Source organism: Leptosomus discolor, chromosome 5 (genome assembly GCF_034619465.1).
Source record: "Leptosomus discolor isolate bLepDis1 chromosome 5, bLepDis1.hap2, whole genome shotgun sequence".
NCBI lineage: Eukaryota > Metazoa > Chordata > Aves > Leptosomiformes > Leptosomidae > Leptosomus > Leptosomus discolor.
The window spans coordinates 22,600,435-22,620,610 of record NC_141395.1 but is presented as its reverse complement, the minus strand read 5'-3'; the positions used below and the strand labels follow the sequence as shown (position 1 = coordinate 22,620,610).

The window sequence follows — 20,176 nt, the reverse complement described above, 5'->3', positions numbered from 1 at the left end:
TAATTGCATACCTGTATGTACCAGGAGGGAGAAAAAGACATATATATTTGCTTAAAGGAATTAATCACATATTATAGTATTTGCAATGTGTATTATGGTCCACTAGTTACGAGTAGGTCGCTTAAAGAAGTACTACATACTACAGCCAGGTCTATTTCGGTATTTAGGGAACTTACAGAGACTTTTCTTCAGTTATTCATGGCTTTGTCCTGATGTGCCTGAATCCTGTGTCACGCCTACTTCTTGCCTTGTAGTGTCTTCTGCCATTTTTAATCATTTAATCACGGAGATTTTTTTCTGAGTATTGCTTACCTACAGATTTTGGGAAACCAGGTACAGCCGGCCGCCACCTGCAAAGGCAGGGCGCCCGCACAGCCTCGCCAGCGCTACTCGAGCGGCTCTGCCGAGCGGGCCGCGGCGGCGCGACACCGCCACCTCAGCGCCGCGGGCTCTCGGCGCGGCCGAGGCCGCCCTCCCTGCCCTGCCCTCCCCTCCCCGCGGCGGAGAGCAGCCTGCTCTAGGTCTCGGGGAAAGGACAAGTTCCCGGGGGTAGTGACAAGCCCTGCCAGTACCGACTCCCTCAGAGAGGTGACAGCCCCTGCCCGCCGCTCAGCGCCAGCGGACTGCAAGGCAAGTGGCGACCGCCATTTCGAAGGCCCTCTCCCCTGAGGTGCGACCCCCACCACCGGGGCGGCGCCGCAGGGCCGGAGACCTGGCGGGATGGGAGCCTGGCTCCGCCGGGGCCCGCAGAGACGGCGTGCTACGAAGCACAGCCCAGCAGCCAGGGCAGCGCCCCCCGCCCGGCGGCGGCGGCGGGAGCAACCCCGCGTTTGGCCGGAGGCGGGGCGGGCGCTGATCCCCGTCAGGCGGGTCCCCTCAGGGCGGTGGCGGGCGGGGCTGCGCCCGCCAAGGGCAGGGCCCGTTCCTCTCCGCAAAGGTCAGTCAGACGCCGTGAAGGAGTGATGTTTAGTGAGCTTTTAAAGAAACGGCTAGAAGCAAGAAATAAAGTTAATGCGTATACGTGCACAGTTAGCAGTAAGTAGCTTTCGCCGGGACGAAACGCCTCGCTTTCTCTGTGTGTTCAGGTCGTTGTCCAGAACAATGAATTGCGAGGGCAGCTCCACCTGTGCTCTGAGAAATGGTCCTGGTGAAGGAAATTATTTTATAAAGCACTTCTTCCCCTGTGGGAGTGAGTGTGGAGGAGTCTCCCCGTCCTTGGGCTTCTCCTTTTGTACCTATTAGTCTTTATTTGAGCTTATGCATAACCATTTTTTCAGGTTGTTGCTGGTTGTCTGATGAGATGAAATTCAGGTAGATATTTCTTTACACACTTTTCTTTGTTTACAAAAAAATCCCACAGAGATGAATGGGAGGCTGTTCCTTTGCTCAGTATGCAATTTTTTTTTCAAGTGAGCGTGTTACACAGGGCTCCTTTTCACTTCACTTTCTGTAGCAATTACCTATAACAGCATCTTGCCAGCTCATGACCACCCTCTGCTTCTTCCACAGAGTTTTTAACTGTATCTGTCTCATATAATGAGACATGCTGAGCCATAAGATACACAGGTCTCTATTTTGGTAGTCAGAAACGCACTCTTGGGCTCCGATTGGCCTTGCGCAGGGGCTGTGTTTTGGGTGACAATTCCTATCGTTCTAATTTAATCGTTTACAAATAAAGAGCAACTGCTGCGTTCATCAGCTTCAGTGAGGTCTGACTCACTCTGCAGCATCCAGTACCACTTCAAATATGAAAGTGCTAGATCAGCTCTCATCTATATTTAACTAAGAAGTAGTCTGTAAGTAATCTTCATAATAATTAAAAAAAAAATTATGACGAAGACTTTATATCCATATATCTTTTCATAATTATTTAAGAAATTTATTTAAGAAAAACTTTCAGCACCACCTGTATCCATTGCTGTACTAGTTTTGTTTTGACGAAGTAGTAGTTTCTGACCTGGAATTGTTATAATTCTGACCAAAGTATAGTAATTTTTTTTACCTTTCTCTTGATTAGATAACTCTGTGCTTTGTAATCCTATAGACACCCGTTTGGGTTTTTTTTCCTAGCATTCACATTCTAGTAAATTACATCAAGATAATCCTTTATCAAAACTGAAAGTAACTGAAGCCAAACCTCGATGTAGATGGTCAGCAGGAAATATAAATCTTAAGCATTTTCTCTGAGTTCAGTCCATGACAACATTAGAAAGAAACTGAGGTGATACGAGTTTCCAGAAGTTTTTCTAAGCAGTGCTCCATTTCATACTATTGTTGAATCTTTGTGCATTGGAGTGTACAAAGGCTTCATCACAAGCCATTGTTTTCTCTGGTTGTCTGCAATTGTAAAATCCTGTAGTATACTGGATTATATAAACACTGTAACAACAAATTGTAATATAGACAGCAAACAATAATATAGATACACATCTGGTCAAGCTGACTCTGTTGGACAATCAACAGGCTTGTCCAAGGGGGATCCAGATGTTTAATCCCACATGACCTCAGTTTACAGAAGTTATAACATCCTTATCAGTTGTGCATAAGCTTCTAAAATTTCATTGTTCTTTATCAAGTTGTGTAAGAAGGTCCTAGATTCAAGCAAAAATAACATCTGCATGCATTATTCTGTCCGTTTTCCCTCAGTATTCTCAAGAATTCTTTGATAATCAGAATCTAGAAGCTCTGGGTATTCCCATATTTCTCCCAGTTTCATGTTGGCTTTTAAACCATAGAAATTTCCTCGATTATCACTAAATAATTTTGGCTCATACGGACTAGACCTTTGTGAGCTCTGTTACAAAAGCTCATTTATATTTTAATCTTCTTTATTTCAGTCTCTTGAGGTTTTATTTCCCCGTACCTGCTTGCTTTGTTCTGATGCTGATCGTTTTTCACTTCCTGTTCACTAGGTCTTTGCAGGCCAGCCTGAATCGCTTTTCCAAACACTGCCAGCCTGTTCAACGTACCTGTTTCCAGTCAGGGTACAGTCACGATGGGTGACTACGCTACATTGGAGCCACGTGAGTGGTATGCTTCCAGACGTCGAATTCCGTGGTGAATTTCCAAACAGACAATGGCCTTCCATAGTGGAGCAATTCTCATTGCAGTGGCTTTGTAAATATAACTGGAATTCACAGCTTGCCAGCAGTCATCTATGAATCACAGAAATACCATAATACAGAATTTGAAAAGGCAGCTAATTATTGTAAATTAAAATAACAAAAGAAACAACCAAACACAAAACCCCCCTCATCTTAATTCTGACTTGCCCATAACTGGAATAAATTCCAAATCACATAACCCTTCCATTTTTGTAATATTATACAGGTTAAAGAAATTAGTTTATTTTTAGTCATGTTCTTTACTGGTACCTACACTTCCAAGGTTTGCCTTTGTTAGCAGTCAGACTGTTAATGTTACTGTTTGCAGTAATAGGAAGAGTTGTCAGTCCTAAATGACAATTTACATGAACGTTGCTTATCCTGAGGCCAAACCAAAACAAGCCATATTTAAGTGCAGCCATTATTTTTTGTTGTTGCTTGCAAATCTCAGGTAGAAAAGACCAGCTCTTAGTTGTTGTAATATTTCCAATTACACATGCAGTGATGATTGAACCATTATACAATGGCTGCACTAATGCAAGCTCAGTGGGAGATCAAGCCATTCCTAGCCCTTCCTTAGACTGTATTTGAAAATTAAATAATTTGTCTTTTGTATGGCCATGGCTATTTGCCAAAAGGTGAAAAGCTATTGTTAAATGAAATGTTATAAAATGCTATAGCCTTGAGAATTGAATGGGAATGGAGAATTTCTTAGGCAGTAAATAGTCTACAGCATTTAACTGATGAGCTTTTCCAAAGTGTATTCTATGGAAGCATTCAGTTGCTGAACATTAAGTAGTTGGTTTGGGGTTCTTTTGTGAATCTGCTAATGTTTAAATTGATATTGTCTTGGTTTGAAAGACAGGTGTCTGGGGAGAAGGCAGGAGCCTCCCTTGAAATGGAAAGTGCAACCCCCTTCCCTCCAAATTATTATAATTTTGAAATTAATGGGCCTTCAGGCAAAGATATGGGGAATAGGAATAACAGTTCTTTACTAATATATATATATATATATAAAAATAACACAAGGCAGGGAAAAAACAAACAACCCACTGGTTTACACTGACAGAGTCAGGAATACAACCTGACACCCTGTTAGGGTGGCAGTAGCAGTCCGTAAGATGTGGCTGCAGTCCTCCTGAAGCGATGGATGTAGTTCTGTGGAAGCAGAAATCAGGTAAAAGAGTCTGGTCTTCCTCCGAAGGTCCAGTGGTAGGTAGGTAGCTCTTGTCCTCTGGAACTCCAGTGAGGGGGAAAAACTCCTCTGGGAATCCAGTGGAAGAAGGCTGCTAGGGTGTTGGAGATCTCAGTTTTTTATTTGGCATGGACTGCTTGGCTCCTTCCCCCCGGGCGGAGCATCTCACAATGGGATGGGGAGTCGTGAGGCAGTTCCTTGATGGGCCATTAACAGGGGATAGTCCAGGAGCGAGTTATCGATGGGTCAGGCGATAAGGCATTGTTGTGCCCAGTAACAGGAGATAGTCCAGAGGGGGGGGAGGCAGGGAGCACCGCCCCACCTGGTCTCAACAGCTCCTGAAGATGGTAATAGAATACTTTTTTTTTTTTTCCTTTTGGCACATTTTACACTGTAACCTAGGACAATATACAGTGATGACTTACAGTGAAACACGTAACCAACTAATTATAAATAGAAGCATTTTAATCATAAAACATATCGTTATAATGGAACCTACTCTTTCTGTAATTAAAAAGTTGAGATGCAGTCTTACCCTGATTTATAATCTTAAAATCTCCTTATTTAAATGGATATACAAAAACATGATTCACTACAGTAAATCCCTTTAAAAGTCAGGAGAACTTTATGCTTTTTAAATACCTATTCATCTCCGTGTGCATTTTTCTTTGCCCGGAGATGGACTTGTGATTACAAACAGAATGCCTGATTGCATTAACCTACACACATCATAAACACTGGCAAATCAGAAGGTCACATAATAATACTGGATTGCTGGAAGGGAAAAAACAGTTGCTGAAGAATTTAAGGACACTGCTGAAAGGTGTACTCCTGTGAAAATCTTGAGGCAGTTTTAAATTCTGGCTATGCAAATATAGATAGAGCACTCTGAACTGTAAGTATCTGAGTTAATGTGTATTGTGTCATATTGTCTCGTCCTACCAGGTCACGTGGGTGCTGCTTCAGTTTTCCTTTCTTAGCTTTTAAATAAATGCAAATACACCTTGTTCAAGGATTGCCACCATCTTGGAGAAAACATATAAAAAACTCTGGTTCAACCAGTTCTTCACATGTCCCTTTCTTACCTCAGGAGTTCATCAGCCTTCTACTTCATTAATAGGGAACACTCACATTAAGACTTCCTCCGTCAGTGCTTGCCTCCTCTTCCAAATCATGTCGTATTTTGTTCACTTGGAAACATTCCCCCATCCTACCTGCTACTTTTCTCATCTGCATCTCTGCCCAAGAGTAGCGTTGCTGTATTTCTGAGAGCAAAAGAATAAGGAGAAGGGAAGGATAAGGAGTGCAGATATCATGGTGCACTGTCATTTCTAATAGCTTCCTGGGAGGGTCCCAGAGCCCTTCTCCAGTCCCAAATCAGGGCTTAGGCTGAAGGACTATAGGTCAGAGCCCCTGAAGGAAACAAAGCTGCCAGTTCTTAGGATGCTGAACCAAAGCCTAGACTCTATCTGCTCTGTCTTGGAGCAAGCAAAATGCTTCAGTTCAGAGTTCTCGTCTCTAAATCGTGATTTCATCCCAAAGCCCTTCCCGTCCTAGAGTGCCCCTGTCCCAGTCACCGCCCGAGAGGAAAAGCAGGACATGTGCAGGTACAGATACAGTGAGCTGCATCCAAGGGGTCTAGTAGCCAAGGTCTTACTGCAGGTGGGCTGTCATTCAGACAGATGACAGCTCCTAGCTTTAATGCTTCTATGCATACTTGCATACAAAGGTGGTGGCTCTAGCTGAGACTTCTAGTTTTGTTCTCATTTGCACTGGTAGAAGAAAAACCCTGAATACAAAACTACGGCATTACCTGAATACAGAGGACAGCAAGGGCAAAGCAACTGAGGAGTTTTACAACATGGATTCAAAGCAAAAAACAGCAAAGGGAACTGAAAAGGAGAGAGAACATCCATTAAAAAATTCTTTAGCAATGAAGGAAATTAAATACTGGCAACATTAATGTAAGAGTGGATTCTACTGCCTCTGAAATTGATGGAAGTAGTGAGAAGAATATTGGAGTTTACGGATATATTCAAAGATGATTTAAACTAGAAGCCAGCAGCTGCAGATGAGAACTATGGAAGTGCAGCAAAACTATGTAGGTAGCAGCACAGCATTAAAGAGTAATTACATTTGCGTCAGGGAAGAGCAGGAGAAGCAGTTCAACAATACAAGAGTTCTAGCCAAGACTAAAGTGCAAGGTACATAACCATAGTCCAGCCCTTACAAATCAGAGGCACGAACTGCAGACCTCAGGCAGATGCCTGGAAACAGAAAGGGGGAGTTGGAATGCCTGATGTAGAGATAGCACTGAAATGTGAATAGCATCGCTGAACTATGGTTAGAATTATATTGGATTCATGCCCAGCTCTAAACTCCAGAGGAAAGGTGACTCAGAGGACTCAAAAGCCAACAACAAACAACACAGAAGAGCCTACACGCTGTATATCCTAGATGCCATTTGCCAAGAGAAGGATCCACACAGATTCTAGCAAGTGATGTGTACCACAGTTAGTGGTACCTAATGTGTAGCTCTTCCACAACATGAGTCAGGTTACCCAAATACTGTAAACTTACCCTTTATTCTGCAGAGCTGGAGTGTGACGCTCCCAAGAGTAATCCTTTGTCTTGCTTTATATAGCTTTCTTCACAGGGGCAGCAGTGATATGACTGGGAGTGCCATTACAACTTCTCATGGCTACACTAAGAATTATTGCTGGGCAGATTTGGCATAACTATTATGTTTAAATCTCTGAATTTACTATTAGTGGATGAACCACTGAGTGACCTATGTCACTCAAATGCTAGGCCTGAGTAAGTATGCAGGACATTATTAAGAAGTTTGGAAGGTGAACTTATCCAAAATAATCATTTCCCTTTCTCAAAGTTCTTTCTCCTTCCCCCTTCCACACAGTGCATATTTTTTTTCCCCTGTAGGACAGAAAATTAAAAGCTACAGAAGGAAAAATTATAATGAGATTATATTTGACATTAAGAATATCCTATGCAAATTTCCAATAATTACACTGTATACAATTCTAATAAATAGCAATGCTGGGCAAGAGAAACCTACAGCTCTTTATTTGCTGCTTTTCTTCTTACAGCTAATGTGTTCCCCTAGTGTTCAAAATCCATCTTTGCTGCCACACACTTACAGACGTAAATCACTTGAATGGGCTGAGCTTTCTTCCATTTACTGTTGCTAGGGGAACCACCTTGTTGGTATTCACCGACGTAGCATGTCTTTTGACATGTGCTTCTGAGGACCAGATGCAACACAGCTCTGCAGCATTCAGTGAAAAAAAAAAATGTATTGCAGCATCCTTGGAAATACACTGACACAGAAGAGCAGTGTTCCTGTACTACCTTAGCTTGAGATTGTTTGGGATTTCTTACTTGTTTCTTTAGACAGATAAGAATTGTAAAATTATATGTAATAAGCTGAGTACTATTCCATCATTCTGCCCACAATTTAAACGCAAAGCATCCCAGTTGGTGAAATAAGTGTCCCATCCAATAGCGCCCAGCTAATTTAACTTTTTTTTTTTAAAAAAAATACTCTTTTCCTTGTGTAAGGAAAATTTTACATATGAAATCTTGCTATTATCAGTTATGTGACTGAAAAAACCCACCAATCCAAGTAGGGATAAAGTGTAAGCATGAGCCATTTCTGACTAGCAAGGTATCTGAAGGTTATTTGAATGACATCAATCAGCCGCTGGAAAGTATCAATTGTACAAGTACAGCACTAGACTCATGAAAGGCAATAAGCATCTTTGACTCTCAGAATATATTTGTTTCTTGAGACAGCAGCTTCTGGCAAGAAAAAAAAGATGATGTAGAGATATTGAAGAGGCATCATTATGTCCAGTGTCAGGGCTGACTATGGGAAATGAACCAATTTTAATTCCCTGATGATTTTGATGACTGCAAAATACCTGTGTGGGAAGGAGTGACATTTGAGGTTGGAGGCAGCAAAGCATGAAAACATGCAGAAAGCATGAAAGTGAAGCATGAAGGGGCCGTATCTCACTCATGTCCATGTGCCCATTTCTTTGATGATGGCAGATCCTACTACCTGGATTGCTGTAACATCAGTTGATCTACCATTACAGAGCAGCCCTTAATCGACTTACTTACTGAACCAAACAGAAGGTGTTCCCCGTCTTAAAGGAGCTTACAAGTTACGCGTGAGACAAAACCAACAGGATAAAGCAGACAGCTAGAGAACCTAAATGAAACAATACTTGACAGTCCCTTCAGCTGCCCTGAAAATCTTAAGTTTAACAAAACCTGCATGTCTACAGTTTATATGATGCATAACTTTACACCAGCAGTCCTCACTTCAGTACCTTGTTACACAAATCTCCGAGATTAAAACAGCAGCTCTGTACTAAACTCGAGAGCAATGGGAAGTTGTCCTAGAGCACAGACAGTATCTTTAGGGCCTGTGGAGATACCTTGAAAAACTGCAAAGTTAGTTTTAAGTTTTCAAAGCTGATGTGTAACAAATCTAAAATGAGTAGCACCATAGAGCAAGAAAGCAGCCACAGCCTCTACAAACTAGTTTTCAAGCCGTACCCCCTGGCTACCTCTGCATAAAGTGCTCTGAGAGAACACAATCTTATTTGCAAAGTATTGCTACACAGTTGCAGGGGGCTCTCCAGCTGTTTTGGAGTTCTTTTGTTGTGGAATACTACAAGGTAGTTGTGAATACAATATGGAGACAACAAAGGCATGAAAAAAAGCGGCTGCCCTATATGGAGAGCGCCCCGGCTTTTCAGCAAAACATAAGCAAAAGAACACTTCCCACAGCAAACTCTATGAGTGGCTTCAAGAGCCAGGTGCAAAGCATATTCCTTGACACTTGAAAAACAGACAAAGGCTCATTATCTGCTTTAGGTATTTGCCAGTACTTACATTGTAATCCCCGAGAACATGTTGTTCTGATTTGGTAAGTGCTTCAGTATGCAGTTCCATCCTACTTCAATATGTGACCCATACACATTTGGTCACCACATTTAAGGCCAAAGCACAGAGACAGCAGATATGTCCAACACTTAGAAAAACTGTTGTTAAAATGGAGGAAACTATACATTTGGATTTTTTTCCAGTTTTACTCTCTGAAAGGTATCTTGCTTTTTTTTTTGTTGTTGAAACATTAAAAAAATTAAAAATACAACCTTGATCAATAAGCCCAGAATAACAGTTTTCATTTGAAATTATTAAAAAGTTCAGTAGTCATGAGTTGAAAGCAGTTCCACGATGGGAAATGTATTAGACAGCAGGTGATATAAGCAATTCCAGTAGCTAAACTAACACAGACATTATAGGCAGCATAAGAAATTGACTGAGGGAATTTGATTTTACAGGAAAACTGTTTTCCCCTGGAAAATCCTGCTCCATGACAGCAGGTAATCAAAGAGAGAAAAAAAAAAAAAAAGCTCCAGTCCTGAAAACATTTGTTCCCTTACTCAATGGAAATGGAAAGGTTTACCACACATGTGGTACATACAAGGGATAAAGACAAAAGGAATAATAAGTTGTTTATTAGGTAGTAAATCATTCAATGATATGAGGGGTTTCCATGGAACCAGCTCCTGTTCTCACAAATTAAGAGACCAGCCTGCTCTACATCAAGTGACAGAATTACAGGAAATGGCTTTTCAAATAATGGTACTTTCATAAAAGCTCATTTTGAGACATTTTAACTGAGACTCAGAGCTATATTTAAAATGCTTTTCAAAAGAGTGGGGTTTTTTTCCACATTTTCCTGTGGCATGCAAAAGCATACATTGCAAAAATGATGTTTTAGGGTAGTAAGATTAGCTTTTTGAAACTATCATTTATTTAACAAGATTCAATTTTGCTTTCTCAGTAGTATTTCAAAGAAACGCGATTATTTGAAGCATGTGGCATTAAATCTCCTGAATAGTATTAGTGGTAAGAAAGTACAAATGATACAGTGGACTAAAGAAAAATTAAAAACCTATCAATTAAAAGCATTTTTTCATTTATTAAAATACCCTGGCCATTTACTCAGCTAAGAATTCATGAAGTCTTTGACTTCACTGAGAATATGCTTTTCCTGCTTAAGGATATCCATTTTCAGGATTAACAGCTAGTACAACCCAGCCAGGTTAGAACTGCCAGGACAGGACATTGCAGTGGCAGAAGATGCAGGGCAAGCCACAAGGTTAAACCCGCAGCAGCTTGGGCTCTTCGCAGCGTAAGAGCACTTGCAGGCAAACAACTGCCTGTCTGAGAAAACACGGGAGTAGGTGCTCGGGGCACTGCGGTACCAAGTGGAGGCATCCAGGTAGCCTGGCCTGCAGAGCAGCAGCAGGGATCTCGCTGGCTGCAGCGAGCAATCCACACAGCAGGAACTGTCACGTGGAGCCAGCCCCCTCAGATGACATACGCGCCCGCCTGTCCCGCAGTTGAGAACTGAGCGCCATGAACCTCCATATACTGGGGTCAGCTCATTCCTGTGGTTTTCTTGATTTGTAAGCAGCACAATTTCATTCTGATCTAAGCTAATGCTCAGACAGGCTCCATTCAGCATTACCCCCACCTCCGAGAAAAGAAAGAAAAAAAAGCAGGACTGCAGAATCTTGGTTAGATGAAAATTAGATCTAAAGCAAATCAAGACCCACACAGAACTCTCTTCTCCTCTGGCAGCTATACACACAGCACAAACTCATCTAATGGGATTTTGCAGTAAAGAACATTTGTTGATACTGTAGAAAAAGATCCTTTTATAGGAAAAAAGTCATTTGCTTGTGAAATGCTGAGTGTTATGCAAGATTCCTATTGCAGATGTGATGAAAGTATTCAGTGAAAATTTCAGGCCTGCCACTAAAAAAAAAAAAAAAAAAAAGATGCTATTATCCAAAGTTCAAGGTCAAAACAAGACTGTTTTACCAAATTCCTCAAAGGTCAAAAGAAAAGGAAAAATTTAATACATAAATGTATACATTCATCAAATTGAAGTAACAGTTATTCCAGAAACAGATTTGACAGAAAAGAAGATCAAGCACGGTTTTCCCAGAAGTAGTTTCCCAAGTCAGCATTTTAATTTTTGCGTTTGCAGCAGCAATGCTGTAATAGCTGACATAAAATTAAGCACAACTTTAAGCAGTATGGTTAGGAGTAAAATAAAATAATCCAAATTACTAATACGATATACATGACTGTGTGTAAGGAATAAAACAAACAAAAAAACCCAACCAGATTTACTCGCTCTGCAAAGTACTTTGCATGCATAAGCTTCTGACACCGAAGTAACTGCGTGGCTATTGGGTAGAATGCAATAGTAATTGTATTTTGGATGACTGGGGTAGAAAGAAAAAAATTTCACAAACACACAGATTGACAGTAGACTTTTATTAACATATCTTACAATGCCAATTACTGTACTCCTAGTTTTATACTCTTCTGATGTGTTATAAAGATTGATTTAGATTCTACAGTAATGTACTGTACTTAAATGATCATTCATACAGGATATCACACCAGAACATTTCAGTAATACACGCACACAGCACTCTAGTTTGGACCTGTTATTTTTCAAGGTTAGCTTAATAAAGTAGGATTAAAAAAGTTATGGGGGAAATCAAAATTCTTGTTTAGCAGCATGCAAGGATATTCAAGTACAATTTTTCAACCAAGTGATTTTTTTTGTTGTTGTTGTTATTTTTAAATTGACTGGTGACTAATTCACCAGTACTAAAATAAACACTATGAAATAACCAAATGTTAAAGTTAAGGCTAATAGTTTTACTTCACATCCATATGCACAACCAGAGAACATTCCATTTTAAATAAAACACAGTAATCAAATTCTGGATACATTATCTCTTGTAAATATAGCACTGGAGCTTCAAACTACAGATTACTCAAGTTCATGAGCCCTGTAATAATGTTATACTGGACATGTAAAGAATCTTCTTGCTCTTTAACCACACTTACAAAATGGCCTGATATTCATAATGAGCAATGCAAAAATATTACAGGCAGAACTTATAATACAGTATCAAAAAAGTAATATTTTGGAAAAGACATAGCCATTTAGTTGGTGAAACAAAGTAATTCTAATCTTACAGGAAGTACTGTAATACTTTTGAAATATATATATATTTATATGTATGTATAAAAACCAGCATCCTTTATTGTGGGGTTTTTTGAATAGCAGGTATCCAGAAAAACTCACTGTATTACTTACTTTTCCTTGTGTCCATTCTCCTTGATTGCTATACAGTCATTTTATTTCCCCTATACACTTTTTGCTAGATAATGACTTCCACTGGGGAACTGTTTTCATTGTATATGTGGTTTTATCATAAGATGTTTTTATTTTACACATATAAATTTTATTTTACACGCAAGCTACGAAAAGTCAAAACTACCAGGAACTGCTTGGTAGTACTGCATGAAATAGCCAACAAATGTCCAACACTTGTGAAAAACATTAGTAGCAATATATTACATACCAGTATTTTAACTATAATCTTTCCTACCTACTTACACCATGGGGTTTTGCCCAGTCATGCCTGTTCTCATGAATATTTTAGCCCTCTAAGCATAAACTGTTTTGGCATTCATCCAGTGAGGCTGCACATGCATTGCTTGTTCATCTAGGCTACCACTGTTGATTTTTATTCTTTTTTTTTACCTTTTTAGGAAACCAAGCAGAAAGAGCAGTGATTACTCTAAACAAATACAATATAGAGGAACCTCCTGAAATGACAGGAAAGACACAAAATTATGTTTCATTTGCAGAATAGCCTGCACATTTCCAATCCAATCATTCTGCAATATAACATCTGGTCTGATATGACAGGCAGGCTTACGGTTGTTATGCATATAACTGGGATCTGCTGTGTTGGGCGCCATACAAATTCTCTATATACAGCAATTTCTGTATGCGTTATCACTAACAGTTTATTCAATTGATATGGAAAAAAAAAATCTTTCTGGAAAAGAAATAAAAAGAAAGAATATGTCTTCTGGATTACATTAAGAACAATAAGATACCTAATTTACAGCTATTTCACTTATTTATGGAGAAAAAAATATGAAATTCCTGAGAATGCATAAGTTTTCAGTAATGCCTGAAATATTTCAATAGACCTCTCATAAGTGAAATACTCTTTAAAATTCAACTTTCAGACCAATTGTTACCATGCAGTCTCACAATTGTTTTACAAATCCTGTATAATTACAAACGCCTATCAAGCAAAAACCTCAAACCAACACAAAAAAGGCAAAGAAATTTTATCCAAAATATTTAGTAGATGTAGTAGACATATACACTGTTTCAGCAAAAATTGCTAAAAACTCAGCTTCATGCAGAGACAAATAAAAACCTGACAGCTATCCCTGGAGCCTCTAAACAACTGTAAGTAAGATTTGTGCTTCTTAACAGTAATGGGCTTTAAAAAAAAAGAAAGAAAAATGGACTACTGAGTGCAATCAGATTGCTCACGCCATTCTGAGGATTTAATTTCAAATTATAGTATCATTATTTAGTAGCAACAGCAGCTAATTTCGCAAAAATTTCACATGTTGACACAGTTCCATTTCCCTTTTATGCCCATACCTCACTCCACCCCGAGCCAAGGAGCTTAACTCCCATTCAGTTAAAGCTATTGTCAGTCAAGATGTATTCATTAATGGTAACAGCAATGATAAGGTGTGTAGATGATGATGATTTACAAGCCATTGTAATGTGGCCCCCATCTTTTATTGATATGATCAAAAGTATGAGACACCCACTGCTGCTCAAGCACTTTGTATCTTTCCTTGCATATGTAAAGAGGTTTACCACGCCTGTAAGAAAGAAAAAAAAAAAAAAAAAAAGAAAAAACCAGATGGTTAATATGCCAAATAAATGGAAAACCGCTTCATTATATAATCAACACATGATACTCATACAATTTTTTCCCAGGGGAAGTGTGCATTGTTATTGCTGAGGGTCTTTTGGTTTTGCTTTTAGTAAGGTATCTGCTGGGACTTGCCTTCCTGACTCTTGGATAGCAGAATCCAGAAAACATCTCTTGTTCACTCAGACATGTGTAGCTTGGAAGCTACACTCCTTCCCTACACTGGAATCCAACTGCATTGTTTGATTAAAGCCCAAACCACAATTTTGGGAGAGAAGTGTTTCCCAATGCAACAGAATTGACCGCCATTGGAAACGGCAACATAGGAAATGTCTGGTGTGTGTAACTAATGATCATGATTATACCACCTGGGGGGGGAAGGAGGGGGCGAAAGGGGGGGGGCGAAAGGGGGGGGGGCAAAGGGGGGGGGGCAAAGGGGGGGGGGCAAAGGGGGGGGGGGCAAAGGGGGGGGCAAAGGGGGGGGGGCAAAGGAGGGGGGGCAAAGGGGGGGGGGCAAAGGGGGGGGGGCAAAGGGGGGGGGGCAAAGGGGGGGGGGCAAAGGGGTCAGTCCTACTTGCAGTAAATGGGGACTTTCCACTCAAAGGCGGCAGAGATCTATTACTGTCTGTTATTGCATGTACTGCACAACAAAAGGTGATCTACACAGAGGAGCAACAATGAAACACACTTGCAATGAAAACATTACCTAAGATCTCTGTCTTCTTCACCATGTGCGTCTAGATAAACAGAACCCCAAAGGCAGAAACGATGGCCGCGGATGATGATGATTACAGATGCATTAATCAAAAGAAATATTCCTGTCCCAGCTCCACAGTTTTGAGAATGCTGTAATATTACAGGTGCAGAAAGGGAAGAGTGCAAAGATTCTGTTAGTGTCTGTCAACTTTGTAACAAAAAAGATTTAAAAAATAGTAATTAGTTTTGCTTGAACTAACGTACACGCATTATTTACTAAGAAACAGCTTGACAATGGATAGCCTGCCCCAACATTCTCCAAGCAAACTAGAAGTCCATGTCTTGTGCTGCTGTAACACTTGCATACAAAAATGGTTCCTTACCCAAAAAGGGAGGATATTTGTTATCACGTAAAAACAAAAAATGAGCAAAAATATCTTCTACAATATTTTGAATTTGTTATTGTATAGCAACTGTATAGCATGACCAAGCATTTTTCACAGATGGCAAGAATAAGAGAAAGTGTTCAGAAAATATTACCTCTTTTACAATAGTCAATTCTTAAACATTTGCTTTCTCTATCCATGCTCACAGATGTAGTCTATGGCTCTACAAATCTAGTAATTTTTTTTTTTTAATAATTCATTCTTGCTTCAATATGTCATTCATCTCTATGAATGCCATGATCTCTATTAATCCATTCATTTTAGCAATTAAAAAACGTGCTCTTTTTATACAGTTTTATTACAGTTAGAGGCTATAATCCCATCAACTATAATAAAATGTAATAAATTATATAGGTTTTTATTTCTTTATTTTAAATAACTTCAGGATTTCTTTAAGCTTGACACCTTAAATATAACTGTTAATTTATTTTAAATTTTGCCCACCCCTCCTTCTCCCACCATATTAGCAGTATGAGAGAAAGACAAGTTCAAACAATTTCAAAAAGGTTCAAGATCCCTCTGAAATTTCTTTGGGTTTGATTTTATGCTCCATTTGTAAATATCTCCCCAACAAATTCCCCTTATAGCTTTGTAAAGCTCATGTAGTTCCAGCCTAACTAACGTCTATGGTAGGAAACAGAACAGCTGTCAAAGCAAACCTTTATCGTAGACAGGAAAACAATGCTAGATGCTCTTCAACTCGCCTTCCTGAAAGAATTTACATATACACTGACTAGAAAATTTTGCTGCTGAATTAATGTCAAAGGCCTTAAAATTATGTTTATCCAGCTGTAGTCTGCAGATCACTAGTAGATGGTCAGGTATATCAGAAAGTACTCTATAAAAGGGAAAAAAACCCCTAACCCATACACTGACATTCTTATGTATACAGAAAGCAAGGAAACAAACCAGAGGAAAATTAAAACAATATATGAACATTCTGATAGAATGTAGATGAATTTCAGTTGGTTATGAATCAAAACCATGTGTCAATTTTTACACACAATGGCTTTGTAAGAGGTTTTCAAACGGGTGAAATAGGCCATGGGCTTAAAAAGGTGAATAAAATTGCTCTCCAGAATCCAGTCTAGGTCCATCAGAAATAAGCACTAGACATTACTATTGAGGGTTGGATTATATGACCTTTAAAGGTCCCTTGCAACCCAAACTATTCTATGATTATGTTAAGACGTTTTGGAAAGAAAACCATCAAAACTAAGCAATGGTGTTAAAAACCATCCATAAGTGTGAGAATCAATTACAGAATTTGAATTAACTCTCTCTTACCAGTACACATTCACAGTAGCTCTGTTGTTTGCAGCATAGTCCTTTCAAGCATACAAAAGTACCGCAAACCAGACAAACAGCAGGATCTTTAGGAACCTTGGTACAAACGCTACAAGTCTTTCTGTGATAATACTGAAAAATGGTATTATAATTCTCAGGCAACTGCAGGAGGCGTGGCAAGTCCCACTTAGGTTCCTGGATAAGCAAAGCCTACAAATAAGGTAAGAACAATACATCAGTTCTGCACATTCATTTATGCATTTATATTTTCTAAAAGAGAATACCAAAGAATGGAAGCATGCAGTTTAAAAAGCTTTCACTTCTAATTTGACAAATTTAGAAGTCAAGTCACCTTGCAATAGTCACCCACTCTGGCTGAACACCCTCTCCACCTGTGGTCACATTTCATCTTTTGTAACAGGTACAAAATGGGCACTAGCTTTTTCCCAAGGCCATTTTCTAAATGTGACACATTTTAAGCACAAAAATTTTCATAGCTAAAACAAGAGGATTAAGAGTCACCTACAGGGAAGACTCCCACTCACTGCACTAAGTTATCTTGGCAACATCAACACACGGCTGCCAAACCCCGGCACCTACCATGACATCTGCCTTATTTTCAAAACCGTGTTGCAGATACAAATTTTGAGACCATGAAGAACTCAGCAGTACTCACAAATTTTTGATAAGGCAGGCACTACCTAAATACTCATTTCAAAGCTCTTTTTACTCTTAAAACATGGTCCAATTTTACAGTATGGTTTTTGTTTGAGTTCTTTTAGACAGTAATTTATTTTCCTTCAACCTACTCAGATAGGATCTTCCTTCAAAGGTGTCAAATATTTTGTAGAATGCATGACCTCAAAACCTAACTTACAAAAACACAAGAAAACCAAAACACAGAACAAAATTGCATTTGTACCCCGTTCCTTTTCAATCATGGAAAGAACGCTATCAGTTTCACTGTCTCAAATGCCTATCAGATTGGCAACATTTTGAGATTAATTGGAGTATTCAGATTTTCATTCACAATAGCCTAATTCATGCCTGCAAACATGCAAAGGCAGGTGCTGATCATGTTGCAGAGCAAAGAATGCATCTGGCTTGCCTCTTTGACACCACAAACTTAGGAGAAGGGGACTCAAATTGTTGAGATGCAGCTGCCTCAAAAAAAATGCAGTAATGTTGAAACATTTCCATTTCACAACTGATATTCCAATTGCATTGATTCAAGTCTTGGTGTTGTTTCTTTAACCTTCAGAGAACATGTACCATCTTTTATCAGTGAACTATTAAACAGCTTTTATCCTTTTGATCTTCTTCATTATTGCAACTGAAGATGCGCAAAAATATCAACAAAGTCTAATAGGCAAGAAAAACTTCTGATAAGTATTTTCTTAAAAGACAAAGTTTCTCTTACATGCCCTTGATAGGCATCAGGCGCAGATGATATGGGTGCACTTAGTCCTTTCCAAGTATTATCCAAGTATCATAATTTCCATTTTCTGTCTCCAGCAATCATATAAAAAAACCATATAGGTTTTCTTATTCCTGTTTTTACCGAATCCAACTCACATCCACTAACTACTATTTCTGATTACAATTTCTCTCTCATTTACAAGTGGTATTTTCAGATTCTTATCCAAACTAACAGTGTATGTGCATAGTGAATCAAGCAATAAATAGGTGCTTCCACATCAGGCCTATTTTAGAAGAAGTAATTCTGCTACATACCTTTACTTGATCTGGATGTCTATCTGCAAATGAAGCCAATTCGGAGCACCACTGTGACACCATGTCAAATGCTGGCACTGGCCAATCGAGACAAGAGGCACTGGTGAACTGATGAGCTGACTGAAAAGATGGTAATAGACCCAGGCAGCTTGCAAGAACAGTGAATTCTTCATCTTCCTTTTAGGTACAAAACCAGAGAGGTTTAGATTAATACCTACACTACGAATTTTAGATAGTTTATTAAAAAATTATCTATTCCAAATAAAAAAAAAAAAAAAAAGGTTAAAATATTCTAGTATAATGATGCTAATAGTTGAGTTCAAAGACACAGAAAAGCATCCATTTTTTCCAGATTACCTCAAACTATATTCTCAAAATACAAAAATGGTCAGAAAAAACCCAAACCAAACCAAAACCTAAAACCCACAAACAAAAAAGAAAACCCCCAACTCCCCAGTAATTTTCTTCCTGGTTAGCACCCCAAACTGGCTTGTAGCTTTTTTAAAGATGATTTTGAGGCAAGGAAACAAGGGAGCTGACCTGCAGCAAACTCTACTTAAATCAGTCATGGAACTTAAAGATAATTGCCTGCTGATGCAATGTCTCCAAGAAAAAAGTCCAAGTTATTAACAGGCATTAAACAAAATCAGGACCTAATTCCAGTCTGTGTGGAAATTATGCCATCCCTGTAAATGCTGGACAAGTTTTAAAAGTAGGTTGGTATTTTATCAGACATGCATCTACAACCTGATAAAATAAGCATGTATTTGCTGAATTTTAAGAATATACAACCTTTTTTCAGGGAAACTGCCTTGAAAACAAATTTATAGAAGACAAACAATGCTGCAGCTATATGTGTGCTGCAGCTATATTTTATAGCCAATACTACAAAATGTGATTTTTTTTTTTTAAAAAAAAACAACTTAGAATAGAAAATACATACCATGAAAAAGACAGCTTAAAAGTCTAATTTTTGATCTCTAGCTTTTAAATGGAAACATTTGAGTGTGCCCCTCTCAATCTGTACCTGGCAACTAGGTAAATCCCCTCCAAAAAGATGGTGTTGAAGAAGGCTTGTGATCCTGAGGAAAGGCAGGCAGAACTGCTGCAGATAGCACTCTACAGAATCAGGATTTACCTAGGGGTGAAGGAAGCAATTACTAAATTCTGCCCCAGGTAAGTTGTCTCCTCTGTAAAGAATGGCAGTACTAACCAAATGTTCTTTAAGCATACTATATAAACCACTGCATCAAACATACATTCCAAAGGCCAGCATTTTGCTAATAATCTGAAAGAACTCTCTGAGTTTTCTTTCCTCCTTGACAAACGTTTTTTCTACTTAAATATTCAGTTCTCCAAGCTTCTGAAAGGTCTTTCATACATACGATTAAAAACAACAATTATAAGAAGTATTTGTCAGTAACTTCCTCAACACAGCAATGGCCACATATGATATCAGTAAAGAAAGATTTGCACAAGCAAGCTGTCCCAAAGGGGTACGCTTTGATCTAGAAAACAGAGAGTTGTACTGCAGTGTTTAGCAAGATCAGAGAGAAATCATTATAACAATGAGGCTGAAAAACTTAAATAAGAGACAGAAAGGGGACATGCTGGAAAAATTCTCAAGAGATTTGTCAATACCACTGTTAATTCTTCAGTCTCTCCTTCTTCATATATCTTCCCCTTAGACAGCTCACTAATCACATGACCCAGCAATACTTCCCAAGATTTTTCTCCACTGGATGTATTCTGCAAATAAGGATAGAATTCCAAAATGCACTGGTCATGAAAAGGAGAAAGTTCCTGTAAAAGTAACAGCAATGAAGT

At 39.1% G+C, this 20,176-nt stretch overlaps 2 protein-coding genes across 4 annotated transcripts in view; both read right to left on the bottom strand.

Moving 5' to 3' along the window:
• The window catches only part of MYO3B (myosin IIIB), a 218,796-nt gene extending 207,929 nt beyond the window's left edge, over positions 1-10,867 (bottom strand). The window contains exon 1 of the mRNA XM_086465966.1: positions 10,605-10,867. Within this exon, the coding sequence (XP_086322092.1) occupies positions 10,605-10,867 (263 nt within the window). The remainder of the gene's footprint in view (positions 1-10,604) is intronic.
• An 806-nt stretch (positions 10,868-11,673) lies between these two features.
• UBR3 (ubiquitin protein ligase E3 component n-recognin 3) overlaps positions 11,674-20,176 on the bottom strand; it is a 119,187-nt gene continuing 110,684 nt past the window's right edge. For all 3 annotated transcript variants that reach the window (XM_086465043.1, XM_086465044.1, XM_086465045.1), the window contains 6 exons: positions 19,991-20,098; positions 19,377-19,487; positions 18,350-18,526; positions 16,616-16,825; positions 14,893-15,032; positions 11,674-14,133 (listed from right to left, as the gene is read on the bottom strand). In XM_086465043.1, the coding sequence (XP_086321169.1) occupies positions 14,016-14,133; positions 14,893-15,032; positions 16,616-16,825; positions 18,350-18,526; positions 19,377-19,487; positions 19,991-20,098 (864 nt within the window). In that variant the 3' untranslated portion in view covers positions 11,674-14,015. The remainder of the gene's footprint in view (positions 14,134-14,892; positions 15,033-16,615; positions 16,826-18,349; positions 18,527-19,376; positions 19,488-19,990; positions 20,099-20,176) is intronic.